Consider the following 13,732-nt stretch of genomic DNA (forward strand, 5'->3'; position numbering starts at 1 on the left):
CCACCCAGTGGCGTAGCTTGGGGGTGCAGGGGGGGCCGGCCGCACGCAACATCTGGGGGTTAGGGTTAGGGGGCGCAAATCCACGGGTTAGGGGGCGCAAATTACTTGCCTTGCCCCGGGTGCTGACAACCCACGCTACGCCACTGGTGCCACCCATGTCCCCGGCCATAGGTAGCACCTTGGAAAGTGGTAAGCGGAAGCTCACCATACGTCACATGCAGGCATCTGATACAATAGAAGAAGCCTGCAATCTTATTCTGAACACACTTGAGTCAGGAGGAGCACTGAAAACTAACACTGATGCATAGGAAACTGTAATTATAATACATGCATAATTAGATTATTGGTCCACTTAGATTAATAATAATAATAATACTGAAAATTCTGTTGCCAAAAAAGAATCCCACATTGACCAATCCCTAACTGCAGATCAACCCAGCCACGCACCAAGCAGGACTTTGGAGAACACAGGGATCTTTGCTGGTGAATACCGAACACTCTACCATGGGCATATCTGGGGCGGGAGGGGGGCAGGAAGGGGCAGCTGCTCCCCTGTAATCAAAAAAATCAATAAAAATACATAGCTGACTGAGGTTCTGCCCCCCCACAAAAGGCCTGCCCCCCCAACAAAAATCCTGGCTATGCCCATGCACTCTTTTCTATCTACTGACCAAGGTAGCTACCCGCCTCTGATGGATTCTACCAGGCAACCGTAAACCACACAAAAGACTCGAGTTTCATACATTGCAAAGCATTTATATTACTGTAGGCTTTTCATCAAGTGATCTTGGGTTGACAATGCAACATTCAGTGCGAGACCAGGTGTGGAAGGGGTCCAAACGCAAATGAGATTTATAGCAATGTTGTTCAGATGCCCATGCTTGGACGAATTCAAGATTTAAATTGTTTTAAAAAGGAAGTAGCATATCCATCTGCAACGTTATCATCAATAGTCAGGAAGTAACTTAAAAAAAAAAAAAAAGTGAAACAAGATATGAGAGTTTTGGCATGAAAGTACTCATACCGGCAGCAACAATTCATCTCGAGAACCCTGCTATTTTGCCCCCATGGGCAGGAAAGCAGTTAATCACCCCACCCTGGCTGCAACCAGCTTAACCAGCCCCTCCCTTCCTGTTGCATCTCCCTAGGAGACTGCATTGCAACACTTCAGCTGGGAAGCACTGTCCCACCATTCCATTGCCTTATTCTTGATGAGTTCAGATTAAAAACAACAAACAGGAAAACACACACACACATGCCTTATAAAGGTAATATAGCATTCAGATGCAAAAAGTGGTAATAAGACAAGCCAGAAAAGCAGGCATCTCCCCTCACTCCATGATTTGATTGCTACATTCCACACTCCTGATATAAAACAAACATCAATTTGTTAACCTTAATAAGCAGCAACAAAAATAAAAACATGCTCTCACCATGTGCAGTTTTACATTTTAAACTGACATAACTCATTAAAAAAACGCAGATCTGAGTCTTTCCAGTGCTGCCATGGTGCAAAAACTTAGGTCTGAGTAATAAATCCTTATAGATTAATAGAACTGTAGAGTTGGAAGGGACCACAAGAGTCCTCTAGTCTAGCCCCTTCAATGCAGAACTTTTTTGCCCAACATGGGGCTCGAACCCACAACCCTAAGATCAAGAGTCTCATGCTCTACCAAGTGAGCTAGCCAGCCATCCCACTCACTTGTGGATTGGAATAATTTTTACAAGGGATCTCTTCAAAGTCGTCATTCAATAACAGACCATATCTGTGTCCACAGTTCTATTCTGTTATTTGTCGGTGACTTTATTGTTATGCTAGGTGAGAATCAAGGAGATCCATGAGGATCTGTGCCTTGGCTCAGTGGTGTTGTGGTGCTGGCAGGCACAGGATGAGCACCGAAGCACTAAAGTGGATGAGTCCAGTTGGTGGCACTGGCTCAAGGGCGATGCTGACACGGGATCTGTTTCTCTTTTTACTCTGCAGTCTACCAATGTAAATTTTAATCTGATGGTAGTTTGGAGGAGGTACCGTATGTAAAACCAAGAGGATCCGTTTTTTATTCTGCTAGGTTCGACTTTTACCCAGGGCCATGGAAAAGCAAAAAATGTGTGTGTGCTTTCTCTGCATGTGCAGAATGACAAGGTGGGGAGGGGTGGTGCCCACAGTACTTTCTCAAATTTCCAAACGGGTCCAAAGACATTAGTGACTCCACATGGCAAGACAGACACTTATACTGACATGCTTCTTCTGTCCAATGCATTTGGAGGCCGGGGCCCGGGGGGACAGAAGCTGTGCTTGCTCCATATGATGAGAAAAATGCAGAGAGTCCTGTTTTAATGGGGCACCCCTATACGTTACCTGGAGGTAGATTATGAAAGACATGAAAACACCCTCTCCAAATCAAAGAGGAAATGTTGATTACCGAGTGCGATAGGGAAGAAGCTATGGGTGGCATTTTGGATTTTGCAAATGTAAGGAAGCGTGACGAAGATGGTATCTGTAATGTCCAAAGGTTGTACAAAGAGTCACATAACAGTGATAAGAGTGGTGGCACTGTACCTTCAGCTGAGGTTGCCACCATGTTGCAATCAGTTATCAAATCAGGAATGGGCTGTTACCACCAATACAGCTCTAGATCAAGTCGTTGAGTTGGATTCAACTAAATAGTTGAGGTAGTGGGAGCCAATGCAACAAGTCCTGCTAGTGCAACAGGGTTTCCCCCCTTCTCCCCAGCACCCCTGAGCTCCTCAGATTGGCTCTAGTGGGGCTGGGAGAGCCCATAGAACAGGGAGGAAGAGAGGGGAGATGGTTCCATCAGGCAAGCAGAAATGACATTGAATTCAACCATTAGGTTTACTCCACCTAAAAATTCCCCAAAAGGCATATGTGACCTTTATACTTCTACTTGTCTATTCCATGAAACTGTTAGGATATTTCCGTTCCACCTTAAAAGGGAGCAGGCTTTGTGCTTAATACAGCTTTTTTGTACGGGGTTTTGGGGGAGGAGCTGTATATGCTTCCACCTGATGGAATGCAGGTACAGAAGGGAATGGTCTGTAAACTGCGGAAATCCTTATATGGTCTCAAGCAGAGTGCCAGGTGTTGGAACACAAAGCTCACTGAGACATTGCTTTCTCTAGGTTTTCACCAGGGCAAAGCTGATCCATGTGTGTTTGTCAAGGAGGAGGGGCAAAACAAACTGTATTGTTTATTTTTTGTTGATGATCTTCTGATGTTTTGGAAGAATCAGGCTTTGTACCAAAGCACCCTAGCTCAGCTGAAGGAGCACTTTGACATGAAGGATCTTGGTGAGGTATCCAACTATCTTTCTCTGCAGGTGGAGAGGGACCAAGCAGGTAATTTTCTGGTACACCAAACACAGAAAATTGCTGATATATTAACCAGGTTGAATTTGGTTGATGCAAACCCAGCAGACACACCGATGGTGACAGGTTACCAGGTAGATAGTACTGCTGAAGCGTTTTCTGACACTACGCTGTACAGATGCATTCTAGACAAGTTGAATTTCATTGCTAGATGCTCAAGACCTGACATAGCTGTAAGCACTAACCTGCTTAGCAGACATGCCAACAATCCTGCTGTTCAGGATTGGAAAGCTCTGAAGTGCATAGCCCGCTATTTGAAAGGGACTATGCACTACAGGCTGAGGTTCACCAGTCAGAAGACTGGAGGTCTTGAAATCTTTGCAGATGCAAGTTTTGGAAGTGACACCATGGATGGTACAAGCACTTCTGGAGTATGCTACATGTACAACCACTGTCTGTTTGACTGGCTGTGCAAGAAGCAGACGACAGTGAGCCTAAGTTCCTGTGAAGCAGAACTCAATGCTCTGTCATTTTCACTCATGGATTGTGAATGGTTGATGCAACTGTTTAAGGACATCAGAGTTGCTGTGAAATGTCCTATACAAGTGTATCAAGACAATAGATCCTGTTTGGCTTTGCTGAACTCAGAGAGTTGCAAGCAAAGAACCAAGTACTTGCAGATTACGGTAAGTTACATCGTGCAAGAGAGTGTATTCAGAAAGGACTCATTCAGGTGTCCTACATGCCAGGAAATGAAATTCCTGCTGATCTGTTGTCTAAGGTTGTTAACAGAGAACAACTTAAGGTTTATGTACAGAAGTTGCAATTGGGTTGAACCACAGGTACTACAGGTTACACGGAAAGGGGGAGGATGTTAGGATATTTCCGTTCCACCTTAAAAGGGAGCAGGCTTTGTGAGTCATCAATGCTGAATAAACTTGTAAATAATGCTCTCCTGCATGCATCTTTCGCTGTGCATTATCTGCTGATAGAGCGTGCATCGGCTCTGGAATGTGGCAGGCTATTTCTGGAGCTCGTGTCGCTAATTGCTGATAATGCGTGTCTACGGGAGATCGATGGACGTCCGGAGGCGGCTTGGGGGCCATGATGGACTTTGTCTCCCTGGCAGTATCCCAACAGAAACGTCTACTTGTCTATGCCAGGTGTTCAACCAGACAACACCTTTCATGGCTATCCCTCTTACTTTACCAAGGGTGCTTCCAGATATCACTACTTTCAGGTGGGAATCAATCACATACTTAGAAATCCAGGTTGCACCATTACAGTCAGTTGGAGGTCTTGTGTAACAACCCAGTTCCTGAAAAGATTGGACTACACACACACACACACACACAGAGAGAGGAAAATGTACTGGAAAGTGTGCTTTGATGCAACACAAATCAGGGTGAATGCTTATTAAATAGCCAGCTTCATCTAATCTCTCTGCAAACACATCAGGATGCATAATCAATAAACATTTCCCAAATTCCCATTTGCTTTTCTTTCTTTTCTAATCAATTGTTGTTTCAAAGTTGTTGCTTCAGTTTTCAATTTAGTACAACTCCAGGCTGTATCTCTAATAGCTACGTTGGAGAGAGTGAGTTGTTGCACATTCTCACAGCCCCATCCCTGTTTTCTCACAACTTTACACAATCTCTTAATTCACATGCCTCCTTTTCTTCTGTTCCACACCACTTAACAGCCTGAGCCCACAATTTCTTCCCTAGGGTCACTTCCAGACTGTCACTGTTTTGTGGGTGGGATGAAAATGCATACCTGTAAATTCAGGTTGCCCAGTTAAAGTAGATCAGGTGCTCCTGAACAGCAAACCCTCTCTCTCTCTCCTCCTGCCCCGTAGACTGTTTGTGGTTAAGAAAGTGACAGGAAAATGCCCTGGTGGAAAGTGTGGGACGGGTAGGCAAACTAAGGCCCGGGGGCTGGATGCGGCCCAATCGCCTTCTAAATCCAGCCCACGGACAGTCCGGGAATCAGCATATTTTTACATGAGTAGGATGTGTCTTTTATTTAAAATGCATCTCTGGGTTATTTGTGGGGCATAGGAATTCGTTCATTTGTTCCCCAAAAATATAATCCGGCCCACCACATGGTCTGAGGGACAGTGGACCGGCCCATGGCTGAAAAAGGTTGCTGAACCCTGGTGTGGGATAACAACTTCTTGAAGTGGCATCCCTTAACCTCCTTGCAAACAAATCAGACTGAATTCTCCATAAACAAACAACACAAGCCCTTCCCTCTTACCATCCTGATACCCATCTCTTCCCCATCTATTGCATTTCCCTAGATTGAAGAAGTTAAGCATGATACGGGCTGCAGGGAACTCATCTTGCAAAATGATTTTTCTTAAATACAGGTGTCTTTTTATTTATATGTTACTATTTGAACGTTAGTATATAATGTATATAATAAAATGTAGGGAAACACGAACAGAGGAAATTTTCCAGCGTTAACAATGACTCCTTCTAGGTCAGAGGTATCTAATGCGGTGCCCATCAGATGTTGCGGCAATACAACTTGCATCTTCCCTGATCATTGACCGTATTGACTGGGGTTGATGGAACTTTGTGGCAAAAGAAATCCAAACGTCACATTTATGCCTACGGGGCTTGAACAGGCATTGACCAGCTAAGAAAGAGATGGACAGCTGAATTAAAGTATGGAGTAACTTGGGGGGGGGATTGTATTCTGTGTGTTAGGATTGAAGAGGAAATGATTTGAAAATAAAACTGTTGGTACAAATCTGGGCTGTGGCTACACCTGGAATGATATCTTCAATTCTGGTTGCCAGACCTCAAAAATAATGTTGTGAGCTGGAGGTGGGGTGTGTGGTTAGTCTAGTCTGCATGATGCCTGAGGCCTTTCTAGTTCCTGGGGTAAAATCCAGCGAAATGACCATGCAGTAAGGCTGGGACTCCCTCCATGCAGACTGAAGGTGTAAATATTAAAGCTATGACAGTCTCCGTCATGTCTCAATTCTCCAAAGGACCACAGACCCTGGGTGAGTGCCTGGAACCCCATAAACTCTTGCCACCGCTCGGCAGGGGAGGGGCACCTGACATTTGTAACACTATTATTATTACCACTGTTATTATCAACAACAGAACAACTTTTTGAAGGAAAAGGAGCATACCTGGCAGCCTGTTGAGTGTCACCCAGAAATGTTCGTCTGGACTGTAGGTATCTTTAGACCATTCAAGGAGATCAAGAGACCTCGGGTCGTTGAGGATGAAGTCTGCAAATTCCCTTGAAAGTGCAATGTAAGCAGTGCCGAAATAGATGGTCAGGTTGTGCGGAGGTGGTGATTTCCACAGAAAAGTCCCCAGCATGAAGGAAAAGATGCTGTAAACCTGTTCTCGGTAGATGTATTTTGTCCTCTTGAGAATATGATGTGGAGGCAACACCCCAGGAGTGATGTTCTGCCCTTTGAACCCTTTCAGGTACCGAACTATCTCCTTGTTGGTTCTCAAGGGGAAATCTTGCCCACAAGCGTTGAGAAGGTATTTCCAGGGCACTTTGGATTTTACAAGATCCTTCATGCAGTTCAGATCAGCCTGGAGCCTCGATACCCCAGCATAAACCACCAGCTCCAATTTTGAAGCGAGGAAAGCATTGGGGAAACAGCCTAGCAATTGCTCCACCTTTCTCTTAAATGCATGGGTGGCCTTCTTGTCCACGTGAACACAGTAGACATTTTGGGGCATATATATGGCCCTAAAGAGCCTCTCAAAAGTATCAAACTCTTTGTGCAGGGTTATCACGTAGGCTAAAGGAAAGGCAGCTTCTTCCGCAGAGAGGGGTCTGGTAATGTAGTGGCTTTGGGTCACGTAATCACTGCAGTTGGGTTCCCCAAAGGATGTCTTTAGCATCTTTCGGGGTGAGAAGTGCTTTTTTCCTTCAGTAATAGCTTTGCAAGTTTCTGCTAAGAACGAGGTGGCCGACTGGTTGAATCTCCTTGGGATGTTTTCATCCGATAGTCTTGAGGTGTAGAATAGGATGGAGAGGAAAACCGCAAAGATGAAAAGAGTCAGAATGGGACGCATTTGTGAATTCATGGCCATTGCTGAAATTCTGGGTAAAACAAAGAAGATACACAGCATTAAAGTTGGTGGTTTTAAAAATAGGAAAAAAGGAGAAATGGGTCCCCAAATTAATGTTTGGTCTAAAGGTGCAGTAAAAGATTACAGTGGTGCCTCGCAAGACGAAATTAATTCGTTCCGCGAGGTTTTTTGTCTAGCGAATTTTTCGTCTTGCGAAGCACGAAATCCCATAGGAATGCATTGAAATTCAATTAATGCGTTCCTATGGTCAAAAAAAGTGCAAACAAAGCCAAATTTGGTACAACAAGAGTTTATTAAGTGCTCTTTAAAGTCACACATACTGTAAAGAGCATTTCAAAAATTGAAGGAACAATAAATTAAGTTTCTAAACATGACAGAAAAACATTTAAAAATCAACAAAGTGTACAGTACATTTTCTAAGACTCTGGGGGACAACTCGAAGAAGGTTCCTCTTCCACTCTTTGCTTCTTGCTGAAGAACCCCCTCCTCAACTGTTCCCCCAGCCACCCACCACACAGAAATTCAAATCCAGAATTTTTTTTTAAAAACAGCAGAGTGGCCCAATGGTCACAGAAAATCATAAAAATGCAGAAAAAAACACACAAGCTTCCAGATTCTTGCAAACCCCTCCCCAACACCAAGTCCTTGAATTCCAAACACCCCAACCCAAAATCCAAAACCCCCCCAAAAAGTTTTAAAAGTTTAACTTATCAAATGGCTGCAAAAGAAGTTTTGGAAAAGCTTCAAAAATCACCAAAGTCTTCAAAAACCTCAAAAAAGGCTACCACACCGCGTTCTATGAGTTGCTCCTCGAAGTCAAGTCGCAACTGTATTAACGGTGTTAAGAAAAAGGAAACAAACTTGCAAGACGTTTTCGTTTTTCGTCTTGCGAAGCAAGCCCATAGGGAAATTCGTCTTGCGAAGCAGCTAAAAAAACGCAAAACCCTTTCGTCTAGCGAGTTTTTCGTCTTGCGAGGCATTCGTCTTGCGGGGCACCACTGTAAATATTACTGATACCATACATCTAAAGCATAGTTAAAGGATGTAAATCACACACAGAGAGAAAACAATAATGGGAATTGTAGTTTACCCCTCACATAGCTATAATTCCCATCACCCTCAATAAACTACAGTTCCCATTATTGTTTTTTTGGGGGGTGGGGAGGGAGTCATGTGCTTGAAATGTATGGCGTATACACATTCATAGACTTACAGTGCAATCCTAACCTGTGTTCTCAGAAGTAAGTCCCACTGAATTCAGTGGGGCTTCTCCCAGGCAAGGTGAGACCACCTCAACTTCGGCTAAAGAAACCACAAATGCCACCTGGGTGGTTACTTAGATGGGCTATCAACGCCTTTTGTCACCGGCTTGGCTTATCCCTGGCTAGCTACCTGCTCCTAAACTGAATGCAATAGCACTTGGCTTAGTTTTAACAAACCAGACTTTCCTTACTTCGTGAATTCATGAGTTTGCTCAAATTCTAGCTCTTTACCGACTCTAGAGATTATGGCGAGTCCGCCCCTCTCCCAAAGGGGAGATATACAGATATACGTAACAAGATATACAGTTTGTTCTGGGAAATCAAGCCCTGATACAGCCCTCTCTATTTGCCCTCAATTCTTTGTGCTGACCCCCACCATCAACAAACAGAGTAGCTGATCCAGCAGTTTGCACACTTGCTTGTTTAGCTGCAAACCTGAGCACAGAGCGTATATTTCAACCTGTTTTTTACAAACGTTCCACTGAGACTTGCCACTGATTCCCCACTGAGTCACCAAAAGAGCCATACATAGCTGAGTAAGTCACTTTTTACACCAAGAATCCAAAGCTGCAGCACAGGACAAGGGCACATGAAGGCGGGGGTGGGGGGAGATTCTCATGGGTCCATGCTGTTGTATTTGAGTGAATGGGTGGCATGCGTGCAGGGCTGGTTTTAGGACCAATTGACCCTAAATTTCCCTGGGGTGCTAGGCTTGGGGGGTGCGCGCACACACATGCTGTGTAGGCTATCTACTTACATATCTAGTCAACAGTTGAAACAAATAATACAAACAGTTAATCTGATCCTAGCCTGATTTTTTTTTATTTATCATAAATCATGTCTGCAAATCATGCATCCCAGTCATGAACTGGAAAGCAAATGCATGTTTTAAAAAGAGGCTCTTCAAAAGTTAAAACTTTGAAGAAAGGTGTCAAAGCCTTTCCTTGCCTGAGGTGACATTTGGTCTAGGACATGGGTAGGCAAACTAAGGCCCGGGGGCCAGATCCAGCCCAATCGCCTTCTAAATCCAGCCCATGGACAGTCCAGGAATCAGCATGTTTTTACATGAGTAGAATGTGTCCTTTTATTTAAAATGCTTCTCTGGGTTATTTGTGGGGCATAGGAATTTGTTCATCCCCCCCCCAAAAAAATAGTCCAGCCCCCTACAAGGTCTGAGGGACAGTGGACCAGCCCCCTGCTGAAAAAGTTTGCTGACCCCTGGTCTAGGACCAGCCTGTCAGCACTTGTTGGTTGGTTGGTTGTATGAAAGTGAGTCTGTGGAATTGGAAAAGATGGTCAGAAGTAAGCACTTACCATCCGGAGAGCCAGTCATGGAGCAGAGTGACCAGCAGAAAAGGACCCTTGAGCAGGCCTAGCCCCTTTCAGGTATTTGGTGAGGGGAGAGTAAGTTATTTGTCAACAGAGTAGTGGTGATTGGAATGCCGCATCCCAAACTGGAACAGAAAGCAAGAGGGAGGGAGGGAGCGCAGAAGAGCAGGGTGGAGAGAAAAACAGGATACCAAGCTAGAGGAGCTGGAAGAACCAGCTAATGGGACAGAACTGGAATCTTTGCCTGCTCTCTTCCCCTCTTGGCGGTTAGTATGGTTCTAATCAACCTGAAGAGATGGGCTCCAACCTGCCCACTTATTTAATTCATGAGCTGTGCAAGATTCCCAGGTTTTTGACTGCCTAGCTAATATCTGATTATATATTGTGAAACCACTTTTTCCCACACTCCCACGGAGAATAGAGAAATCATATCTCCCAAAAGAAGGGCAGTTCTCTTCAGCTTTATTGGTTGCTTGTTTCCTCCCCTCCCCTCCCCTTCTAAAACAGTGCCCCACATTCTCTTCCTCTGACACAACTCAGAAATACCCTCCCTATTTACCCTCCCTCCTGGCTATATACATTTGAAAAGGAGTTTTTAAAAAATGGTTTCTTTGGTTGTGCAGGTTCTGTCTGAACATTATTATTTGCATCTGTGCTCTTTTGCTGACCAAGCTATGCTTGTAGACGCTATGGCGATGAAGTTGTTCCTTGGGCAATATCCAATTCTGCAGCTTTGCTGGCGCAACAGACTTCTGTGTGCTCAAAGAAGCTCCCTCTCCAGCCCCCCCTGCATGCTCTCAGATCACTTCTGCAGGGTTGGGGGGACCCTCCAGAGCAGATTTTGGGGGCACACAAGGAGAGGAAAAGGAACATAGCTGATGCAGCATGAGATAGTTCCTTATTTGCATGGAAGTTCAAAGCAACAGAAAACGTTACAAAGAATTATTTATTTATCCCTAATGCCATTGACAGGAGTATAATGGTATGGGGTTGCTCGTGCGTAAGTTGCCGCCTCTCCTGGCTATGTTGCCTTGTTAAACCTTTCTGTCTGGACAGCCCTTCAAATCGTGGCTGCCTCAGTCGCTAGCAGAATCCGTCAGTGGGCGTTTCTTAAACCTTTTCCAACATAAAAGTTGTTTGACACCCAGTCTCCTCCTACTTTCTCTGCGCAGAAGTCTTCTGCGCAGGGAGGGCGTGGGTAGCGGAGGACCAGTGCTCTCCCCGCTGGTGTCCGGTGAAGAGTCTGGGAGCCCTCTCGCCGATTCCCCCATCTGCCCCTCCTTATTCCTGGTGTTGCACTGAATTGCTTCCCCATCTGCTGAGCTGCCCCTCTCCCTGCTGGGCCCTTCTCCAGCATCATTAGAGAGCCTTCCCTCCACCTCTAGCTCCGATGTCAGTTCCCTGACAAGGAGGGACGCAGGTAGTGCTGTGGGTTAAACCACAGAGCCTAGGACTTGCTGATCAGAAGGTCAGCAGTTCGAATCCCCGCAATGGGATGAGCTCCTGTTACTCGGTCCCTGCGCCTGCCAACCTAGCAGTTTGAAAGCACGTCAAAGTGCAAGTAGATAAATAGGTACCACTCTGGCGGGAAGATAAACGGCATTTCCGTGCACTGCTCTGGTTCACCAGAAGCGGCTTAGTCATGCTGGCCACATGACCCAGAAGCTGTACGCCGGCTCCCTCGGCCAATAAAGTGAGATGAGCCAGAGTCGGCCACAAGTGGACCTAATGGTCAGGTGTCCCTTTAATGCCATTGACTGGCTGGATGCACGAATGGTGAGAGGCACCAGTTGGGGAACCCACAAGGGAAGAAGGCTAAGAGCCAGAGGATTTGTAGTGGGACAACGATGAGTGGTCGGGTGGGGGGGGGGAGGGAGAAGACTGGGAGGAGGAGGAGATGTCAGAAGCTGAATAGATAATAGGTTAGTGGACAAGAAGGGTCTGTGACACAGTAGCATAGGTAGGGGGCAAGAGGGCAGGGTGCCCCCGGTGGCACTTACCTTTAGGGATGGCATGCCTAAGCCCAAGGTGATGCATAAGTCCAGATGCCCCAGAGCTTTGCAGTGTGGCCTGGGGCTGGGCTCTCAGAGCGCCAGCTGCCAGAGGGTGGCTGAGAAGGACACAACTGGCAGGCACTCGCCCTGCGAGCGGCGCTGGGCCTGCAGTGTGCCCTAGCCACAGCATCTGCCCTGTGCTGGTCATATAGGTCATTCATGCCAACTGTAAAGATTGCCCTGCAGTCAGTCTGCCCCTTTATTAGATATCTGGATCAGTATTGTATACTATTTTACATGACATGTTTCCTAGTCAATCCTCGTGGATAAGTAAGATAATGGACTATGCAGAACTGGCAAAACAAACAGCAAAATTTAGAGAATCTGATGCGTGTTTTATGGAAGAATGGGTGCCTTTTTTGGACTATTTACTGCAAGGAATATTACAGTATGGTGAACGCGCAAGCAGGATTTGAGCTATGAGCAACAGAAGTAATTAGATTATAATACTGTGGCTATGATTTGAAGATAGGATGCAGCAGAAGGAGAGAAACAACAACTCCATGGGGAAAGGGGTGGGAAGTCGACAAAAACAAGAGAAAAGACTGCATATGTTAAAAATGTTGAAACTTAATAAAATATAATTTGAAATAATCATAATCATGATTGGACTGTTACATTTTTGTTCAAGAGCTAGATTCATGCAAATTTGTGAGGTGCACAGAATCCTAGCATTTGATCCTAGAGTTGGAAGGAATTTTAGAGGTCTTCCTGACCAATTCCTCCCCCCTGCAAGGATCAATGGCTAGAGATAGCTGGTCTAAAGATAGACCTGACAGCTAGTCTCCCAGCTTCTGCTTAAATGCTTCTAGCAAAGGAGCGCTCACCATGTCCTGAAGTAGTTTGTTCTACAGCTGAAACACTCTCTTAAGTCAGTAACCAGACAAGATCCTCTTTGCCACTATTTCTTATAATCTGAATTTTACAGGGGCAGTGCTTGTCCATGCATTTAAATTCTGCTATGCACACAACATTTCTGAAGGAAATACCCCCTCCCCCATAAAATCTCAGATTATATCCCCTCTTTATTTGCTCTTACTTTCAATGCACTCTCCCTCTGGAGAACAATGCCCACTTACTGGCTGGCATTTATTTCCATGCAATCAACTTCAGCAACTGTTGGCTAAGGGTCCTCAAATGAGGCAACAAGGAAAGGAATGGAAGAAAAATAGAAGCCTGCCTGATGACAAGACAAAAAGCTCCACAGACTCTGGATTATTTTTTTTTTTAAGCAACAATTTTCCAAACCAGTGGGAGGGAAATAGAGCTTGAAGTATCATCTTGGCTCATTAAAACATAAGCAAAATGTCCAGATATCAGCATTCAATATATATTTCTAGCAAAAAAAAGCAAATGATGTGTTCACTGCCATCTTACACCTCTCCAAGGGCAGATGGCCCAGCCAGTTCGTTATCTAGCAAGTGGCAGAATATCAAATCGCCCATAAACTTACATCAGCCATCCAGCATTTTTGCTTGGAGATTCTTAAGGCCAACTCAGGTTTCGAACAAGCTCCATAGCCAACTCAGGTTCCTGCCCTGCCAGTTTGCTGAACTGCATTCTCTGTCTCTCCCTCTCCCTCTCCCTCTCTCTCTTTCTCTTTCTCTGTTTGAATGCAGCTGGCTTTGTTGCAACAGAGATGTGAGCTAAGCAAAAAACAAAATAAAAAAGTAAAAAAGCACTT

The 13,732-nt window shown here is 45.1% G+C and overlaps 1 protein-coding gene across 1 annotated transcript in view; it reads right to left on the reverse strand.

Annotated features, from left to right (window-relative positions):
• Nucleotides 1–7,430, reverse strand: part of GCNT2 (glucosaminyl (N-acetyl) transferase 2 (I blood group)) — a 29,560-nt gene extending 22,130 nt beyond the window's left edge. The window contains exon 1 of the mRNA XM_081014891.1: nucleotides 6,476–7,430. Within this exon, the coding sequence (XP_080871017.1) occupies nucleotides 6,476–7,403 (928 nt within the window). The 5' untranslated portion in view covers nucleotides 7,404–7,430. The remainder of the gene's footprint in view (nucleotides 1–6,475) is intronic.
• Between the last annotated feature and the right edge of the window lie 6,302 nt (nucleotides 7,431–13,732).

This window comes from Podarcis pityusensis (genome assembly GCF_964106645.2).
Source record: "Podarcis pityusensis genome assembly, chromosome: 7".
NCBI classification, from domain to species: Eukaryota; Metazoa; Chordata; class Lepidosauria; order Squamata; family Lacertidae; genus Podarcis; species Podarcis pityusensis.